This window comes from Gossypium arboreum, chromosome 7, assembly GCF_025698485.1.
Source record: "Gossypium arboreum isolate Shixiya-1 chromosome 7, ASM2569848v2, whole genome shotgun sequence".
Classification (NCBI taxonomy): Eukaryota; Viridiplantae; Streptophyta; class Magnoliopsida; order Malvales; family Malvaceae; genus Gossypium; species Gossypium arboreum.
In genome coordinates this window covers 60,621,001-60,643,601 of record NC_069076.1, presented here as the reverse complement: position 1 = coordinate 60,643,601, position 22,601 = coordinate 60,621,001, and the positions used below count along the sequence as shown (strand labels likewise).

Sequence of the window (22,601 nt, the reverse complement as noted above, 5' to 3'; positions counted from 1 at the left end):
TGAACTCTCTTGGATGAGTGAATTCCCTTTCCTCAATTGAAAGTTCTTCTACAACATCTAGTGTTTGTTTTTGAATTTTTTTCATTTGATGATTGATCCTCTTTATCATTGTTAAAAAATTTTTCATTATCATCATCAACACAAGAATTCTTTTTAGGAGGAAGGTTAGAGTTATCAAAAATAATATGTATAGACTCTCTACTACTGAAGTTCTTTCGTTAAAAACTCGATAAGCTTTAGAATTTAAAGAATAACCAAGAAAAATTCATTCATCACTTTTGCATCAAATTTACCACGATTATCTTTGTTAATGTTTAAAACAAAACATTTGCATCCAAAGGGATGAAAATAGCTAATGTTAGGCTTTTTATTTTCGAAAAGTTCATATGGATTTTTTTTTAAAATATGCTTAATCATCACTTTATTAACAATATAACAAGTAGTGTTTCTAGCTTCCACCCAAAAATATTTTGGTAAATTATTTTCACAAAGTATGGTTCTAGCCATTTCTTCTAAAGTTCTATTTTTCCTTTCAACAACTCCATTTTGTTAAGGGGTTCTAGGTGCAGAAATATTATGGCTAATTCTATTTGAGTTGGAAAAAAATTTAAAACCAAGAATTTGAAATTCAGTTCCATGGCCACTTCTAACACTAATAATAGAGTAACCTTTTTCATCTTGATTTATTTTTGAAAATGTGATGAATTTTTTTAAAAATTCATCTTTAGTACGTAAGAAAAGAACCAAAGTAAATCTAGAATAGTCATCAACAAGAACAAAAGCATATTGTTTTCCACCCAAGCTAGTTGTCCTAATTGGACCAAACAAGTCTATATGAATTAGTTGAAGAGCTCTACTAGTTGATACATCATTAATAGGTTTAAAAGAAACTATTTTATGTTTACCCTTAACATATGCATCACAAATTTTATCCTCTTCAAAATCAATTCTATGTAATCCTCTTACTAAGTCATTTTTAACTAATTTATGCAATATGCTTATGCTAGCATATCCTAGTTTTATATGCCATAGCAAAGAGTTATTCTCTTTTTTAGCAACAAGACATAAGTTAAAGTTATGCATATCATCTTAATGCACCATATATATATATATATATATATATATATATATATATTCTATCCTATTTCCTACAAGCACAATCTTATTAGAAACAATGTCAATAACTTTACAACCTTTAGATTCAAATATGATATTGAAACTTTATCACATAGTTGACTAATACTTAAAAGATTATGCTTAAGTCCGTTGACATATAAGACTTTTTCAATAATAATTGAAGAGCTTTTACCAATAGAGCCTATTCCTTCAATTTGTTTTGTAGAGTTGTCACCAAATGTAACTTCTCTTCCAAAATTTGGCATTAACTTGATAAAGTGACTTTTGCCACTGGTCATGTGTCTTGAGCATCCACTATCGAGGTACCATAAATTTTTCCTTGAATAATCCACCCCAAAGCAATGATCATTTTCCTACAAACATAGAATTAAATTTTGATATTTGGTACCCAAATTCTTTTAGGTCCATAAGCATTAGTTCCTATAATTTTAGTCCCTTTAGGTATCTATTTTGAAATCAAGTTTTTATCTTGTGAAGTTATGAGTCCTTCAGGGACCAATATAATTTTAATGATTTTTCTCTTATAAATGTTTTGGGGACCTCTATGTTTATAGAAATTAAAGTTATTTTTAACAAAGTTTTGTTTTGAATTTTCTCTTTTTTCCTAGATTTTTGTTAGAGTGAGCTTTTTCACTCTTAAGCAAACTCAAGTTGCTTTTCATGATTATCATGAACTTTAAAAAGTAAATTATGCAAGACTAAATTCTTCTTCTCAAGCTCATTAATTATTTCTTGCTTCTTGTTTACCTTCTCCTCAAGTTCATGATTGGTTTTGGAAAGCAAGTCATTTCATTTTTCAAATTTGAAATATTTTTCTTATGTTTTGAATTCATGACTTCAAATTTCAAACTCAATTCATCATAGGCATCTTACAACTTATCAAAAGAATAAGAGTTTGAAATAGATAAGTTAGAAGTTACCTTAGAATCATCGATAACCATGAGACACAAGTTGGATACTTCTTGAGTTTCTTCATCGGATGAGTCCTCATCACTCCAAGTAGCAATATCGGCCTTGTGTTTTTGTTTGCTACACTCATTTTTCTTCCATTGAGGATAATCAAACTTGATGTGCCCCAATTTCTTGTACTCATAATAAATGATGGGATCTTTCCCCTTTGTTGATTCAATTTTGGAATTGTCTTAATTTTGGAATTGTCTTCCTTTGTTGGACCTCATGAACTTCTTGAATCTTCTTGCAAATGTTGTCATCTCTTCTTCATCATTATAATTACCAGAGTCTTCATCCTTCTCACAAGTTGTTAATTTGAAGTAAATTCCCACTTTCTTTTGAGCTTCTTTGATTTTTTGTGCATTGTGGTTGATCTTCATTTCATATGCTAATAAAGAATTGATGAGTTCATCAAGAGGGAGTGAGTTGAGATCCTTTGATTCTTCTATTACTGTCACTTTAGCTTCCCAAGATGTTGGGAGACTATTCAACATTTTTATTTACTATCTCTTTGTTAGAATAGGTCTTCCCAAGGGCTTTGAGACCATTGATGATAAGGGTGAAGTGATCGGACATATCATTGATTCCTTCTTCCAATTTTTCCTTAAACAACTCATAATCAAGGGTGAGAAGACTTATCTTAGACTCCTTAACTCTACTTGTCCCTTCATGGGTGACTTCAAGCTTGTTCTATATTTCTTTTGCATTGTTACACAAAGAGACTCTATTGTACTCACTTGAATAGAGAACACAAAATAGAGTGCACATAGCTTTTTTATTTAATTGCACCTTTTTGATATCATTATCATACCATTCACTCTTTTCCTTTGGGACAATAACACCTTCAACTGTCTTTATTGGAATGACCCATTAGTAATTATCCTCCAAACTTCATAGTTGTTAGCTTGTATGAATAGCTTCATTCTTATTCTCCAATATGAGTTGTTGGTGCTATTGAATAAATGAGGCCTTATGGTGGAATGCCTTTTGCCCAATATGGTGGAATTTTGCTCCAATGCCATGAAGTAAATTTCTTGACTTGTGACTTCCATCTTGGATATCTTGAGGATATTCTCTCTTGGTGGTAAAATTGTCTTTAGAGTTCTAGTATAAATACCAATTGTTAGCTCGATGGAACAAACCGAAAATGCCAAGAGAGGGTGAACTGGCCTTTAAAAATTATGGTGAAAGAAAAGACAAAAAAAAATAAACAATGAACACAAAGAATTTAGAGTGGTTCGACCCCAATTGCCTACTCCTTTACCTTAGCTTTCCACCATTAAGGATTTTACCAAATTCACTAATTTGTTCAACCACTGAGGATAAGGTTTAACCTTACAACTCCTTAAGATTTCCACCCGAAATCTTAAGTTACAAACCCTTTCAAAGAGATACAATTAATCAAACAAAGAAATAATCCTTACAAGATTAATTTGTTTGCAAAATGAAGCTCAAATACAATAAAATACACTTGAGAAAGAGAATAAAGATAAAGCTCACAAGTGTACGTAAGAAGAATGTGAAAGTATTAAGCTCTAAGGTTGTTTGATTGATGATTTTTGTTTGAAAGTGATTTTCCTATTGTTGTAGGTCTTTGGAATATGGTAGTTATACTCCCTAATAGATTTCCCACTGCTGAAGTTGTCGATGTAGTGAACATGATTGTTGGGGATGTAAAACTAGAGCATTTATTTCACTTGCAACTGCGAGTATTGATACCAAATAAAAGGGTATTTGTAATTTTTGTAATAAATACTGATTCAATGGCAGTGGGGATTTATTAATCGATACCAAAAAATGTTTTATCGATACTTTTTGAAATAGGTATCAATACTGTATCGATACTGAATCGATACTTTGTAGGTTTTATAAGAAATAGAATGTTATTTTGGTATCATTTTTAAGAAAGGTATCGGTTATTCTCAAAAAGTATCGATACCAAAAAAATGGTATCAATAATTTTTAAGGTTTCTAAAAACAAAATGTATGTTTGGTCTCAATTATTTAAAGGGTATCGATAATTCCAAAAATATTGATACTTGGCCAAATGGTTTTGGTACTTTTTGGCTTGGAGCAATTCTGACTTGTTTGATGTGTTAAAATGATTTTAACTTGATTGAAATCATTTTGACTTCGTTAAAATAATTTTCACTTGATTTTAAAATTGTTTCAAAATTTTCTAAAAGTTTAATGTAATTATTCAAAGTTTATTTCTTAGACTTCAAATTTAAAAATCATTTTGTCAATTTTAACTTATATTCAAAAACACTTCAATTTATTATATCAAAATATTTTATCAAATAAAGCTTGGTTTAACAGGAAGCACATCCACTGCTTCGCTTGTAGGAGAAATCAGAGTGTCAAATGGCAATGAAGAGACATCGGTTGGCTCCGCTAGGCAGGGCAGTCGACCACAATGGATACCATTAGCTGGAAAGTCTGTGGGTGAAGGAAGTCACAAGCAGTTAATCGCCTCATAAATAAACTGAAAGTAGTTCATCCCAACTTTTTTTTCTGATGGAAACAAAAATTAGTGCAAGAAGGATAGAAGGTGTTAGGAGGAAATATGGTTTTCATAATGGTATCGATTCAGGAGTTGGGGGCTCTAAAGGTGGTTTATCATTAGGATGGAGGCAACATAATGTGGTCAATTTAAGGACTTACTTGTAACACCATATAGATGTGGTGATTCATGAAGAATAAGATGGGTTGATGTGGTGTTTTACGGGTCTTATGAGTATTTGTATGAAAGATTCAAGAGTAACACTTGAGAGCTATTATGGCAAATGGGTCAAGATCAAACTCTCCTGTGGTTAGTTGTCTGGGACTCCAATGAGATTGCTTTCTCATTTAAGAAGAAAGGTGGTTGTATCTGTGCAGAGAAAAATATGGAAGCTTTTTGTACTGTCCTACTTAATTGTGACCTCAGTGATTTGGGCTTTATGGGAAGATGGTTCACATGGGAGAGAGGAAGATTAGTATCCAACAATATTTAGGAAGGATTTGATAGGGTGTTATAAATTCGATATGGTGGAGTAAGTTTCCAGAATTTTCTGTTGCCTATTTGAAAAATTCCTTTTTTGATCATTGCGCTATTTTGGTGGATATGAAAGGACGAAGTAATTTAAGGCATGGGAAAGGAAAAATCAATTTTAGATTTGATGCAGACTGGTCTCTAGAGGGGTCATGTGAGAATGAAATATAAGATTATTGGGCATCAGTAACAGAAAATTTGCCAGTAAAACTTGAGGGATTGGGAAAGAAGTTACAACTTTGGAGTTGTACGATAAAGAGAGAGCGAGAGGCCCGTAAAAGAAAACTCGAGGACAAAATGAAAGAGTTATATGTGTAAGTTTCGAATGATAATGTTCTTGCTGAACTGACAGGAATCCAACTTGGATTGAATCTAGAGGTAGACAAACAGGAATTTTTTTGGAAACAAAGATCACACATCAATTGGCTTACTAATGGTGATCAAAATACTACTTGTTTCCATAAGGTGGCTACAGGGAGAAAACAATGTAATAGTATTAGAGGCTTTAAGGATAATGAATAGTGTTGGGTTTTTTAAGAAGACGAGATCAAGAGAATGGCCACATGCTATTTCTGTAATTTATTTACGGCTTCAAAAGCCGAAAATGCGTTGAGAATATATAGGAATGTTCAAAAGAGGATTTTAAATGAGATGAATGAAAATTTGATGCAACCATTTAGAGAGGAAAAAATTTGGGCTGTTGTCACAGATATGGCTCCTCTTAGAGCTCCAGTTTTTCCACTTTGTTTTACTAGAATTTCTAGCATATTTTAGGAAAGGATGTCACATCATATTGCCTTACTGTGGTTAGAGGTGAGATAGCAATGGAAGATATTAATAAGGCATACATCGTTTTGATTCCAAAGGTTAGTAAGCCGAAGATTCTTACACAATTTAGACCTATTAGCTTATGTAATGTTTTATATAAAATTATTGCCAAGGTTTGAGTGAACAGAATGAGTGATTTTCTGAATTATTGTGTCAATGAGGCTCAAGAGGCTTCCATAACAAAAAGACACATCTCTAACAATATATTAGTTGCATATGAGATATTTTATTCGATAAAAATAAAATGATGGGGTAAGAGAGGGAATTTTACTCTCAAACTTGATATGAGCAAAGTGTACGACAGGGGGGAATTAGATTTTTTGGCTGGGATACTGATACGATTGGGATTTCATGTTGACTGGGTGACATTAATCATGAGGTATGTTGCATCGGTTTCTTACACGGTTGGCATTAATAGGGGAATAGTGCGAGATTCGTTTTGTCAAAAGGATTACATCAAGGCGATCCACTAAGTCTCTATCTGTTTTTTGTTGTGTGTTGAAGGTTTTTCCACTATTTTGGATAAAGCAAGGGAATCATATTTAATAAGAGGGTCCGAATTGATAAAGGAAGACTGACTATTAATCATTTATTTTTTGCTAATGATTATATCCTTTTTGGTGATGCATTGAGGGAAAAAGCTGAAAGTGTCCACCAAGTAATTATTGAGTATGAGAACGCTTCTGTACAGAAAGTGAATTTTGATAAATCACTTATATATTTTGGGGAAAATGTCGATGATGGTGAGAAAGATTTGATGCGAAACAATCACACGAACCCAGAAAAATATCTGGGATTGCCTTTGATTGTGGGAAAGAATAAAAAACGGGACTTTTGCTTTATGTGGACAGATTTTGGAAGAAATTGGAGAGTTTGAATATGTGATTCTTATCAATGCGATTCTTGCAGTCAATTCAAGTTTATGCTGCGTGGTGTTTCCTTTTGCCAAAGACGTTGTTTTGGCGACTTCATGATGTGGAGAAGGTGGTGTTACAACATCGGCCCTGGATTTTCAAAACTTTGCAATTTGGTTCTATTTCATGCTTGGGTCAACAAAAGAGCTTTTGTAAACTCAATTAAGGCTTGAATTTAGTTGTGAACCATATTATGAATTTGTTTAAGTCATAAATGTTTGTTTGTTCGATATATTTACTATATTTTGATGAAAGTTGATCCGACAACAGATGTAGCATCATGTCGTTCAGACCCGATGATCGAGTCGAGTAAGGGGTGTTATAGTTCTCTAAAGCATTGAGTGTCCATGAGAATGTATCAATAGTTTCCTTAGAGCACCGAAGGTTTGTGGGAACATGTCACTTGCCCATGAGCACTGGGCATCCGTGAGCATACAATAATTTCTCTAAAGCTCTGGGTGTCCATGAGAACATATTAGTAGCTTTAGAGCATTGGGTGTCCGTGAACGTATGTCAATAGATGATACTTACATGAAAGCTCAAGGAAATGATGTCATGAGATATTGGTTCTATTATAAACTCGACTGAAGGATATACTATTATGGTTTAATAGTAAATTTAATTATTTATTATATTTTTATTTTTTATTCAATTTATGTTAGCACCATTGAATTATTTATATTCAGCGTACAAATGTGTTTATTTTTATATGCAGGTGACGGATAGGTATTTTGATAGTTAGGATTTGTGAAGCATCCAAGTCTCAGCAGCTAAACTCTGATCAAGTTTGTCTTCTTTTGTTTGTAAATGATTAATGACATGTACATAGGTTGAGTTTGGTGATTAAATGTCATTTTGGATCTTTTGGTAGGTGTTGGCACACCTTAGACTTATAATGATTCTAATATTGAATTTGATGGTTAGACTTATAATGGTTAACGACATGTTTTAGCTTGTTTTATATGTTGCATCATTTGTATTAGGATATAAAGTATTGAATGCTATGATTTTAAGTTATATAAATAAGCTTTTGAATGTTAATTGAGTGTGCGTTGATGTAGTATGGTATTGGTATAAGTTAGGTGACATTTAGCGATGAAATTCATTTTGAAAGTTTGCATAGTTGGTAAATTTATGATTTCGTCTCGAGACATAGAGAACAAAAATGATTAACTTGTGCATTTCTGGATAATGGTCTCGAGACATGACAAACATGTCTTGAGACATGGTTTGCTTGGTCTGGAGACATGAGGCTAGTTGTCTTGAGACAAGAAAACATTGAAGCTAGAGGTCTGAATCAAGGGGCCATATCTCGAGACTTGGTGCCAAGTCTTGGGACAACGAGTTGAATTTTAATAATCAAGTTTGGATTCAAATCCTAACTTTGAGTTTGGCCCAGTATAACCCCAAACATCTTAAATAAGGTTAATGTACATCTATTGCGTGTGTTTGAATAAAAAATTCTTGAATTAATGAGTTATGTTGTAATTATTCATTAATTACTTAATAAATAAGTTGAGATAGTGTGAGTTACTTCGACAGCCTAATGTGACGTCACGCATTTGAACTTGATAGGTACGTTAAGTATGGGGTGTCACAAAAAAAATTATTCCATTAATGTATTAACCAAGGGCATAGCCAAAGAGAGACAAGTAACAGCCTTGCCTGCTTGCTCAATGAGAAAATTACTTTATAGTTCATCTCTAAAATTAAAAAATTCAATTTAATCATTTTAAAGTTTAATTAAATAAAAAAGTATAATTTTAATCATTTTAAAAAATTAATAATTTAATTTCAACATTTTTTATACAAAATTTTTAACTTTGCCTATCGGTTTAATCATACCTATTTGGAGCATTAACTTTTAATTGATTGATTCATAAGCATTTCATTTCAGATAGATTAATTGGGAAATGCCACTTACGAAGAGATACTTACCATACGTGTCCAAAGCCGACCAAAGGCAGGACAATCAGATCGTTCTAGTAATAAAATATATAAAATTAATAAAAAGTATTTTTAAATATTAAATAAATAATAAATTCAGACCGACTCGTGTAGGGAACAAATTGTATCTCTGTTTCCGGTCTTTGGTGTGGAAAAGATCGATGTTTCATCTTAATTTCTAAGGCCCGGCTTGAAATTGCCATATTTCCGCTACTGAAACTCAACTTCATATGCCTGAAATTATAAAAATATATCGAAAAAGTCTTCAAAGATCCGTTTTATTGTAAATAAAAATTAAATTTTTCGTTTTTTTTAATGATATCAGGTTAAAAAAATATATTTTACTATTGTTGTTGCGGCTGTTTTATATATATATATATATATATATATAACCATTGATGTCTTAGTGCCTTTGTCTTATCTGTTCCCTTCTAGTTCTTTGTAAAAGAGAAAATATACATATTAATTATTAAGCCTTGGCAGATTAATTAACACAGTGTATAAAACCCTACCAACGTTGCTGACGGTTAATTAATTAGATTAGAGGCGCATTTCATCATGATGTCCTCCTGCATGGCTCATGCATGACAACAATTTTCAGTGAGTTCCTCTTTAAAACAAATTAACCAGATAAACTTATAGAAATGAAAGAAATGTTACAAAGCTTAATTATTTTATTTCATATTTAGAATATATTAATTAATTAATTAATTTATCCATCTCTAAATTATATAGCAAAACGAAAACGATTACTACGATCTCTAAATTAAATATTACACGACGATTGCTTGCTAGACACATAAATATAAAATATATAAAGTCGCAAATGTAGTGACTGATATAAGATCCTTAGATAACTCAAGGATGAAGCAAGGAACCCGCACCACCATCGGGGCAATCACCACTTCCACCAATGCCACTGCCAAGACCACCAATTCCACCTCCTAAACCTCCGAGACCTCCAGTGGCACCGCCCAGGCCGCCTAAACCAGGGGAATCACCAAGTCCGCCAAGTCCACCAATTCCGCCCCCAAGGCCGCCAAGGCCACCACCAACTCCACCTCCACCTCCAAGACCGGTTCCTGCAAAGCCACCAACACCACCAAATGCAACGAAGTTCTTTTGGTCATCAAGACCAGTGCCAGCAGGCACATTCCTTGCTGCCGTACTGCAGTGAATGACTGCAAAAGTAAGTGCAAGAATCATAAAACACTTGGCCATCTCTCTCTTTTTCTTTTCACTTACCTCTCTCACAGGGATAGGCTGTTCTGTGTTGCCATTAGATCCGTCCTTTTAAAGACAATCTTTAAGTACATAACTTTGCATGGCAGTGTTGGCTTTAAATGAATTTAATGCTAATCGATATCATTCCCACCGTCCGCATTAAAACCATCATGTCCTTTAGAAACCTTAATCTATGACCTTTTAGAAACCTTAATTTAAGACCTTTTAATAAACTTATTTTTGGACAAATCTTAGAAATGTTTAATAAAACTTTCATTCTTCCTGTATATTAAATCCTGATATTTATTTATTTTAAATAAAATATAACTTCATCTTTTATTGCTTTATTTATTTTATTATTTCATTTTTATATTCAATATTTTTAATTAAAAATAATAAAATTCAATTACTTCTAAAATATGTTAATTATTATTAAAATAAATAAAATTGTAAAATATAATCATATCCTAAATGTAATGTAATTTTAATTAATATATATAAGTATTTTTGAAGTACTAATTCAAAAGAATACGTCAAAATAAATCTATACAAAGCATACAAAAGGAAAGACATTAACTAAAATAAATATAGATTAAGAATTCATCCATGATGTACATAAAGTAAATCTGAAATCTGGGATCTTAAAATTCGTAGGGTCTTGGTTTTATTATTAAGCTAAATCTTCAATGTTGTAAGTATACTTTTATAAAATTATTGTCTAATTTTTTTTGTTTCTTTAAATATTTTTACAGAAATACATGCTAATATTTAAATTTAAATTATTTACATATATTAACTTTGGAATGACTTATTTTTTCATCATATTTCCTTTTTATGTTTTAATTAACTTCTTTTTAAAATAATAATAACAACTAATTAATTTTTCCGCTCTTTATTAATTCCTTATACATTTTTTCTCGGTTTCTCAAGCAGTTTTTTCTTATTAAAATCATTTGCATATTTATTTTATTATTAATAATCACCCTTTTTTAAAAGACAATCATTAGTTAACTTCTGCTTTGCATTATCTTTATTCTTTCACTCACTTTTTTTATATCATTTTTATTTTTCACCCTAGTATATGTGTGTGTGTCAGCAAGTATAATTAATCTCCTTCGTAGGAAGACAAATAAAACTTATCTAATTTTATATTCCTTTCATTTGATTTAACTTACAATTTGGTATTGATACTGGCCTACATTATTTATATCATTCATGTATCTTCCATTGATTTTTTAGTCTTGAAAAGTTATTTCTCGTGAGCTATTTCATCTCTTTTATTATTTTTTTTCATTCTACATAATTTGTGCCTCTTCGCACCGTGTGATTTTACCTACATATGCATTCAACAACGGGCAGACTAGAAAGCACTTAAACGAATGGAACCACTGTACTCAGTTTGCAGATATTCTAATATTAGATACAATATAATTTTATAAAATATAATATGACACCAAACATAATATAATACAAATAAATAATATTATTAAGGAATAAATATTAAAATTTTACATAAACTTTAGTCAAATATGTAAGGTTATGGTTGAATTATGATTTTGTACAATTTTATATATGAAAATTTGAGTTAACTCAATGTTCACAATTATTAATATAACATATCATTTTACGTTTTCATATGTAATGAATATATTTTATTTAATATGAAAAGAAAATGATATATTTATTTCTTTAAATGTATATAGTTGAATCACAATCAAATTTTCACGTATATATTTGAATAACAATTAGAGTTCCATATGTATAATTACATCAAAATAAAATTTTATGTTAAATTACACTGGATCAAAGTTCATATGTAATTTTGAGATTTATTTGTATTATAATATATATAATACTAATCATTATTATTATATTATGGCACATTTTGAGTAAAAATATGTAAAAATATATTTTAAAAATTAATAAAAATAAGATTTCGATTGAAATATTAAAAGTATAGTGTTGAAAATCATAAGGCTTTAAGTTTAAAATCATGTGTGTGCATTTTATTTTCAATATAAATAATATAAAATTACTTTCAAATAATATAGAACAATAATATTTTAATTATTATTCAACTAATTCATTAATTTAATATTTTTGTAGAAAAGAAACACGAAATGGGCATACAAATTGGCACGAGTATGAAGGCAGTGAAATGATTACATCGCCACTGACAAAACTGGGACCATGCAAATGCTGCTATGCAATAGAAATGGATGCAAACAGCTGGCTTGTTTGAGTAGTTACATGGATGGCAAAGGAGATGATCCTTTTAGCTTTGCTGTAAATGGATCCCATCTTTAATGGCTGCTCACCCAACTTCACGTCTTTACTTATTGCCTCTACTAACCAACTCTACCCCTCATGTTATTCATTACTTACCCGTAGCTAACGTGTCTGCTTCCTTTAGTATAAAATTTCTAGTAGCTAGCTAGCTATTACTTCTTTATTTTTATTCGAATTATTAATATTTTTTATAGATAAAAAGTAATTTAATTTGGATACAATAACAAGGTACGTTGCACTCTTAATATAAGAATTCAAGTTTGAATCCTGAAGATGAAATTCTTAGGATAGGCAACAATGAATTCAGAACATGGATGGTAAAATAAATGTAAAGAATAAAAAAAAAAGTCATATAATTTTAGATAAAAAATCGATTACAAATGTTAAGATTCCAACTTCACGAGGAAGTAATTTTTTATTTTTTTTAAGTTCAACTTGTATTAGGATGATATTAAAAAATCATTTTTTAGGTCATCAATAATAACATGACATATCATGTTACATCCCAAAAATCAGGTTAGCAGAAATTTAACTAGTAAAACATGAGAGTGGCTACGCTTTGTTTTTGTGTTAAAAAGTGTGAAATTGTGTTTAAGAAATTAATTTGTTGTAGTGGCTAAGTGTTAGGTATGTGTGTTTAAAGTCTTGTGTTAAAAAATTTTCACTTGAATTATTTGTTATTGTTTTTCCAACCCCTGACTTTGGATATAAGAGTTAAATATAATTTTCGAGCCATTAATAATAGAATGAGTCTGTTAGTTTAGTGGTAAGACTTCAGTTTACCTTTTGATCATGTGTTTGAATCCTTGTGTGTGCAAATGGGAACTAATTTTGTACTGAATAAGTGGATGTAATAAGTGGACGTGGATGTGTTAAAACTGAATTCTATTAATGTATTAGGTTATCAAATAAAGGGTTTAGTGGTTAGTTTTGTTTTAAAAAATAATGATAAAAAATAATATTATTAAATAAATGAAAATAATAATAGGTAATTCCTTAAAATTCTCTCCACTAGTACCGTATACTTCTCTTTCTCCATTATTCCCAATTTTTGTTTTATTTTTTATTTTTAGTTACAGAAGGTTTATTTTCTTTTCTTCTTACGTCAATTTTTTTCCTCCTTATTTCTTTTTGGTTTCATCTTTCTTGTATTCTCGATTTGTTTTGTCAATTCTTTGCTAATTAATTCGTATCGATTGTGTGTGGTAAGTATTTCGGTGTAAGTTTGAAAGTTTCCATGGGTGAGTTTTTCATAAGCTTATTTGAATGTTTCTATTGTTAAATTGCTGCGGTTAATGGATGTTTCACAATTTCAGTTGCGTGAGGAGTGTGGATTACCGTGTCCTTCGAGAAATTGATTGTTGTTGGCTGATATTTTTGGAACGGTAAGTGTTTATTCGCCAGTGTGGAGGTTAATTTTTTTCGTAATTTAAGTTTGACTGTTGACATTGGTTGTTGAATTAATGTTTCAAATTGGGTTTTCGGGTTAATTAATTAGTGTGTACTGTCGATTTAGGTGCTAGTATACTTGTTTTTGGAATCCCTGTTAGAAAATATCAAGGTGTGTAATGAAAACCCAAGAAATCAGCGATCGACGAAAGTTGAAAGTGGGACTGTCGACTAGGTCGTGTGTGACACAAGACCGTGTGATAGGCTGTGTGCTAAACCGTGTGTGTCACATGGTTAGGGCTATTTGGGCTATGTAGGCCACACGGACATGTGTGAGGTCGTGTGGGTCCATTTTCTGAAAATTCCCAATTTGGCTTGTTATGTTTCATGAACTGTATTTAGCCTCTTCGTAGAGTTCGTATCGCTTAATTAAGACCTGAACACAATGTATCAATGAATATGATCCTGTGTTGATGTGTTGAGAGTATTTGTAATATATATATTTGCATGTTATCATACTGGTAGTTCTGATGGTATGTTCTAGTTCGCTATGCCTGTATAAGTTTGTATAATGTATGATTTTGTTAATTTGTATTTCTGGATCTGTTATGTAACCATGGATGTGATTTTATGGCAAAATTGTTGTGTTTCTTAAAGGTTTAATAAATCTGTTTTGTATAGCATGGACTTCCATGCCATCTGTTTCTGTTATTGTATGTCAGCATGTCCTACATGCTCACCATTTTGATTTTGTACATGCATGCCATGACACATTGCATAGGGTTTGGGATAATGTTAAAGGAGGAAGATTCTGTACTCGTAGTTTAATGATCTGCGTATTTAGTGGTCCGACCACATATTTCTTGTTTCGACAGTTGGGCTGCAATATAGTGGCTTGACCACATATATTTGATTTGGCAATTTAACTGCATATTGATAAGCCATCGTTTTCAAGAAATTCAGGGTGGCGTGTCAAAGTTGTCGGGCAACCCGAGATGACTTTATAGGTGTGTTATGGATGGATGAGTTCTTGGGAGAATTCTATTTTGGTGTGTAGCGGAGTTGGGTAGGACGTCTTGTGAAAAAACCGCATTATGATTTTATGAAAAATACCATATTGGCTTAGTCATGCATACTCAATTCTGTTTGACTAATTGTTATGAAATTTTCTGTTTTCAATATCGTAATATGTGTGATCTGAATTTGAGTTTAAGTTAGACACTGAGCTCTATAGCTCACCCATTTATTTTATTTCTGACGTTTCAGGTAATTGGTAAATTAGAATCGGACGACATGTGGGAGCTGGAAACACAAAAATTTACACACTTTTTCATACCCTTTTTAACTTAAATTCATGCGAATTCAGTTAAATTCTTGTCGAAAAATAATTAATTTTTATAAAATAATTAAAGTGCACTTAAAATATTAAAATGTTGAATTTTAGTTAATTTTATAATTATTTTTGATGAATTTTGGTTATTTTCGACAGATTTGCACAAAAGGCGAAAAATTAGCTCGGCAGACACTGCTAGAAGCACAAAACCGAGAAGCAATTTGAAGTATCGAGGCGAATTAATTTTCAGCCTAAGACGATCCAAAATTATATGTATTAATTCATAATATAATTAATTTTAATTTATATCTAAGTTAATTTGGGTTAATAAATTATTATTAATTAATTATGAAAAAATGGTCCAATTGAGCCGAACCGAGTGAATCGAACCAACCAAGAAGAGGACAGCCCAAAATCGTCCAAGTGCTGACCCAATTCAGCTCATTAGCTGATTATTTAAGCTGCAAAAAAGCCCTTGAAGACTTGTTCAAATTGCAACTCAACCCCTCCACAATTAGTGGCTCTGAAGATTTGCCCCAAGCCATATTTAGCAAAGTTGAAGCCATAAACTTTTCCACATAGATGGCCGGCCAAGGGGTGGCTCTTTGGCTGCTATTTTTAGCAAATTTTAGCTGCCACATTCAGCTATAGAACCCCTCTTGGCTGATCATTCAAGATATCCCTCATTCATTCACATCTCTTCTCTCATCTCTCACTTTCTCCTCTCATTTTCCCATTCCAAGTCCTTTGCTTTCTTGTTGATTTCTCCTCTTGGGAAAGGGGCATTCATCAGTAATTTTGGAGCAATATTGAAGTTTTCATAGTAGACTTGATCAACGAGGACAACAGAGAACAAAGATGGAGCAAACTAGTCAAGCCACGGAGAAACACCGGATTTGATTCTTGTTCCCTATCTCTTTAATTTTTGTTGTTGTTATGATGAGCATATCTATGAATATTTATGTTGTTGGAATGGTTAATTTAATCAGCTTAGCTTGAATTTAATTCTTGTTGGTTTAATTGCATTTCATCTACTTAAATTATTAAAATTGTGTTTATGCTGTTATAGGCCTCGGTAAAATGCTTGATTAAGTAAAATCATGCCTAAGTTATTAGGTAGCTAATGAATTAATTATTTAAACGGTTTGAAATTATAATTAATTGACACAATTCTTAATCACTGCATGTTTATTCTTCTAAGGTAGCTGAAGGTTAAATTAGCAATGTATCTGGCGATACACTTGCCTTGCATAACTTGCACGATTATTGTGATTAAACTGTTTCAAGGTAAGGATACCTTGTTACCTCACATATTATTTTATGTGCTTATTAGATTTAATTAATTGTTTGAATTGACATAGGGATATGCAAGAGATTAGTTGAATTTAATGAGTATGTATGTGCCATAACATGTTTTCTTATTAAAATTTGTTTAATCATTTGAATTAACATAGGGATATGTTAAGAGATAAATGAATTTGTGTAGGTGAGTATGTTCATAAGTTAGCAAATTTTTGAGTTGCCGTGAATTTATTCGTAACAACATAAACATGAGTTTAATAATTCTAAGTTAAAGAAATTTAATTAATCCAACACAATTATGTCATCTTGATTAAATCGTATTTTGTAATTGTGCATTTGAGATTTATTTCTTTAGTTTACTTAGTTTAAAATCTTAGTTTTTAATCACCCTCTTCAAACAAAATATTTTTCTTCACCAAAGTTTTTTAAATAGCATTCATAAATAATTCTTTTCACAGTCCCTGTGGGTACAATAACTCGACATTTACTTGTCACTTTATTACTTGTTGCGATTGTGTACACTTGCACATTTCCGTTGTTCCAAGTTTTTGGCGCCGTTGCCGGGGACTGTTTTAAAAGTAATTATTTGTGAATTTTTTAGTTTTGCATTTTGGTTTATTTTCTATTCAAATTTTAACTAAATTAATTTTTCTATGATTATTTAAGGTGTTTATGAGTATTGACCGAATTATTGACCTACTCCCTATAGACCCTGAGATTGAATGAACTTTTCGAGAGAGAAGAAGACAAGCGAATTAGAGAAGGATCGAAGAAATGAACTTTGAAAATCCGAATCAAGGAAACAGAGCAGACCCTGCTCAAAATCCTATCCTTACTACTGATGATAGGGATAGAGCTTTAAGACAGTATGCCGTGCCAGTATTTAATGATCTTAATCCGGGTATTAGGAGACCTGAAATTAAGGCACAATAGTTCGAGCTAAAGCCAGTCATGTTCCAAATGCTTCAGACAATGGAACAATTCAGTGGAATGCCTACCGAAGATCCTCACCTACACTTAAGACTATTTATGGAGGTGAGCGATTCTTTCAAGTTAGCCGGAGTACCCGAAGATACATTACGATTGAAGCTGTTCCCATATTCACTAAGGGACAGAGCTCGAGCCTGGTTGAACTCGTTGCCACCAAATTAAATTTCCACATGGAAAAAGTTAGCAGAAAGATTCCTTATGAAGTATTTCCCGCCTAGCAAGAATGCTAAGTTGAGGAACGAGATCACTACTTTCCAATAAATGGATGATAAGTCCTTGTATAAGGCATGGGAAAGGTACAAAGAATTATTACAGAAGTGCCCTCATCACGGAATCCCACATTTCATCCAGCTTGAGACATTTTATAATGGTCTCAATGCTCACACGAGGATGGTAGTGGATGCTTGTGCTAACGGTGCTCTCCTTTCTAAGTTTTATAATGAGGCTTATGAAATCATTGGGAGGATTGCCAACAACAATTACCAATGGCTAACCAATTGAGCAGCGTCAGGAAGACGAGTTGCTGGAATACATGAAGTAGATGCGCTTACTTCACTCACATATCAAGTATCATCAATATCCTCAATGTTAAAAAACTCTTACTACTAATGGGTCTAACAGTTTTGCAGCACAACCACCAACTCAATTTGAAAGTATATCCTGTGTTTATTGTAGGGAAGGACATTTGTTTGAAGAATGTCCATCAAACCCAGAATCCATGTACTACAGAGGTAACCAGAACCAAAATCGAGGAAGGCAAGGACTGCAATCCAATTTTTATAACCCATCGTGGCGAAACCACCCGAATTTTTCCCAGAGTAACCAAGGGGTTGGAGCTAGTAATACTTACGCCCAACCTAGATCGACCCAGCCACCTAGTTTTCCCTAACAAGTTCAGAAACCAACCCAAGCTGAACCATCCAATGGCTTAAAAAATTTGTTAAAGGTATACATGGCCAAGAATGATGCCTTAATCCAAAGCCAAGCAGCTACATTGAAAAACCTGGAAAACCAAATGGGCCAGCTTGCAATTGAACTCAGAAATCGACCATAAGGTGTTTTACCTAGTGCTACGGAGAATCCAAGGAATCCAGGGAAGGAGCATTGTAAAGCATTGACATTGAGGAGCGGAAAGACAATAGAGCCCCAACACCATCGAAGCTAAAAAGGAGTAAGCTGACGCTTAAGATTTAGAGGAAGTTCAATTGAGTGTTGAAATTCCAGTTTCACAAGAACCAGAATTTGCAAAACCTGTTAAGGTAATTTTAGAACCAGCTAATTCTGATAAACTAACAACTCCATTAGATGCAGAATTGCCACAGAAGACGAATCAACCAGTTCCAGTAAAGAAACCACCACCACCCTACCCTCAAAAACTTCAAAAGCAGAAGTAGGAGATTGAATTCAAGAAGTTCCTAGACATACTCAATCAACTTCATATCAACATCTCGTTGGTTGAAGCACTTGAGAAAATACCGAACTACGTCAAATTTATGAAGGATTTCCTGTCCAAAATAACGAAGACTTGGAGAATTTGAGATGGTAATTTTGACGAAGGAATGTGTGCATATCTTTAAGACAAATTACCCCCAAAGTTAAAGGATCCTGAATGTTTTACCATACCTTGCAACATTGGAGCAACATATTGTGGTAAGGCATTATGTGACTTAGGTGCGAGTATTAACTTGAAGCCTATGTCAATATTTAGAAAGTTGGGGATAGGTGAAGTTAGACCTACTATGTTTACACTTCAATTAGCAGATCGATCCTTAGCACATCCAGAAGGAAAAATCGATGATGTATTGGTATGTGTAGATAAATTTATTTTCCCTATTGATTTTGTTATTCTAGACTTTGAAGTAGACAAAGAAGTGTCGATTATCTTAGGAAGACCATTCTTAGCAACTGGAAGAACCTTTATTGATGTGCAGAAGGGCGAGCTTACTATGCATGTTCAAGATGATCAGGTAACATTTAATGTTTTTAAGTCTGTGATTTCCTGATACAATTGATAATTGTTCTGCAGTATTCAATTTAGAGGATTTAATGGTGGAGAAGGAGCTCAACTATGTTGAGGATCCGTTGGAATAAATTTTGACATCAGATCCTCTGAATAATGAAGAGAATGATGAATACTTAGCATTGTTAGAAGCTAATCGAAAGGGATTTAATCCACAATTCTGTTTTGAATCTTTGGAATTAGAGAAAATGGATTATGCCCAACCAAAAGCGTTAATCGAGGAGCCACCTAAATTAGAACTCAAGATACTACCTTCACATTTAAAATATGTTTATTTAGGTAACGCTTCTACTTTGCCTATGATTGTTTCAGTAGAATTAACTAGTGAGCAAGAAGAGAAACTGATCCTGGTGTTGGAACAATTCAAGAAGGCTATCAGATGGACCATAGCTAATATTCACGGTATTAGTCCATCCGTATACATGCACAAGATTATACTAGAAGATGGCCAGAAAGGGTCGATTGATGGACAACGAAGACTGAACCCTATCATGAAGGACGTAGTCAAGAAAGAAATCATCAAGTGGTTAGATACATGTATAATTTACCCCATCTTAGACAGTTCATGGGTAAGTCTGGTCCAGTGCATGCCAAAAAAAGGAGGTATCACTATTGTTGAAAATGAGAATAACGAGTTGATACCGACTAGAACGGTTACGGGATGCAGAATTTGCACCAATTACCGGAAGCTGAACAAGGAGATTAAGAAAGATCACTTTCCTTTGCCGTTTTTGGACCAGATGCTGGATAGACTTGCAGGGTGAGACTATTACTATTTTCTTGATAGATAATTGAGGTATAATCAAATTACAGTAGCACTGAAAGATCAACACAAGACAACATTCACCTACCCGTACGGTACATTTGCATTTAGACGCATGCCATTTGGTTTATGTAATGCACCTGCTATATTTCGAAGATGTGTGATGTCTATTTTTACTGACATGGTTGAGAAGTATTTGGAAGTTTTTAAGGATGATTTTTTAGTATTCGAAGATACATATGATGATTGCCTAGCCAATCTAGCCAAGGTACTAAGGTGATACGAAGAAACAAACCTAGTGCTCAATCAGGAAAAGTGCTATTTCATGGTATGAGAAGGGATTGTTCTGGGGCATCGGATAACAAGACATGGAATAGTTGATAAAGCAAAGGTAGATGTTATTGAGAAACTCCCACCTCCAACATCTAAAAAGGGTATTAGGAGCTTTTTGGACCACACCGGTTTCTATCGAAGATTCATCAAGGACTTTTTCAAAATTGGTAAACCCTTATGAAAATTATTGGAGCAGGACACGACGTTCAAATTGATGAAGGGTGCTTAATTGCTTTCAACAATTTGAAGATTCAACTAGTTTTGGAACCCATAATCGTCACACCAGATTGGGATTTGCCATTTGAACTGATGTGTGACGCAAGTGACTTCACGATAGGAGCTGTCATGGGTCAGCGAAGGAACAAAGTTTTTCATCCCATCTATTACGCAAGTTGAACTCTGATAGGAGCTCAACTGAATTACACGGTAACAGAAAAAGAGTTACTTGCTAATGTGTTTGCTTTTGACAAGTTTCGATCTTATCTTGTAGGTACCAAAGTGACTGTTTATATGGACCACTCGACAATTAAGTACTTACTTTCCAAAAAAGACGCTAAGTCGAGGTTGATCTGATGGGTACTTCTACTTCAAGAGTTCGATCTAGAAATTCAAGATCAAAAGGGAGTAGAAAATCAACTAGCAAACCACTTGTCTAGATTGGACCCGCAAGAAAGGAACTCACCTCTAATACCAATTCAAGAGATGTTTCAGATGAACACATACTGAAGGTAAATCATGTCTATAATACCCCTTGGTTTGCTAATATTGCTAACTACTTAGCTTGTGGTTTGATGTCGATTGATAAGACACATCATCAAAAGAAAAAGTTTCTTCACGATGTGAAGTACTATTTCTGGGAAGAGCCATACTTGTTTAAGAAGTGTGCAGATCAAATGATCAGGAGATGCGTGCCAGAATATGAAGTACATAAGATTCTATATTATTGTCACTAAGCTCCAAGTGAGGGACACTTCAGAGGTACTCGTACTGTGGCCAAAGTATTGCAAGCCAGATTCTTTTGGCCAACATTGTTCAAGGACACATATGCTTACGTAAAGAGTTGTGATCAATGTCAAAGGGTTGGAAATGTCACCAACAGAAATGATGTAATATCCTGATTTTGGGCCTAGTCGGAATAGTGGTTTCGTGACCACAAAATTCGAGATAGAAATAATTATTTTATGATTATTTTAAGGTCTATGATATGATTGCATGATTGTGTGAAAATTTCGTGAAGAAATTTTATGCATAAAGTGCCTAATTTGAAATTTGGGACTAAATTGAATAAATTGCAAAACTTGTGTTCTAGAAGTATTTTGCATAAAATTGAATGAGATTATTAATTAGAGGTCCTTAAAGAGTAATTTTACCAATTTCTAAGTCTATGGACAAAAATTGGACATGGATGGAATTTTTGGAAAGTTTAGTAGTAAGGGCATTTTGGTCATTTAGGGGTAAAATGAATTAAAATACAAAATTAAAAGCCAATTTTGCTCATCTTCAACCCCATGGCCGAATATAGCAAGGAGAAACCATGGCTAGGGTTTTTCAAGCTTCCAAGCTCGATTAGCAAGGAAAACTGAAATTCGGGCTAAAATGGGGAAAATACCAAGTGGTGGACGAAATGGTAAAAATAGCCATTTTCGCATACGAGGTAAGTTCATATGTAAATGTTGGTAACATAGTTATTATTTTAAATGTTTTAATGTTTTTTAAATGATATGATAATTATTATGAAATATTATACTTGTGATAATTGTTTGATAATATGTCAAATTATGTGATATACTTGGAAAATGTGAAATACTACCGAGTATCGGTATCGGCATTCCGTAGAAGATGGTTGAGACACATGATTGGGAGAAAGGTCCCGTTGAACCTCAGGAATGGATTAGGATACAAGTGACATGTCACTGGGATATTTGGGCATCCGAACTCGTTGAGTTGAGTCCGAGTTCACTTATGGATGCGAACGCCCGAGCTCGTTGAGTTGAGTCCGAGTTCACTTATGGGCGGGTTACATGGTAGCTTGGCTACATATGTGGCACTTATGTGCAAACTTTCCATGTATCCGAATTATATTCCGATGTGTTCAACGGGTAAAGTTCTACTCAAATGGAGGAATACTCAAGATGAAAGGGACGTAT

The 22,601-nt window shown here is 33.0% G+C and overlaps 1 protein-coding gene and 1 non-coding gene across 2 annotated transcripts; both read right to left on the bottom strand.

The window, feature by feature from the left end:
* Positions 1-9,465: 9,465 nt before the first annotated feature.
* Positions 9,466-10,118, bottom strand: LOC108484202 (glycine-rich protein 5-like). The gene has a single exon (XM_017787908.2). The coding sequence runs from the start codon at positions 10,030-10,032 to the stop codon at positions 9,670-9,672; it is 363 nt and encodes a 120-aa protein (XP_017643397.1). The 5' UTR covers positions 10,033-10,118; the 3' UTR covers positions 9,466-9,669.
* A 7,448-nt stretch (positions 10,119-17,566) lies between these two features.
* Positions 17,567-17,673, bottom strand: LOC128296042 (small nucleolar RNA R71). Its single transcript, XR_008286590.1, has one exon. It is a non-coding gene; the product is annotated as a small nucleolar RNA R71 (small nucleolar RNA).
* Between the last annotated feature and the right edge of the window lie 4,928 nt (positions 17,674-22,601).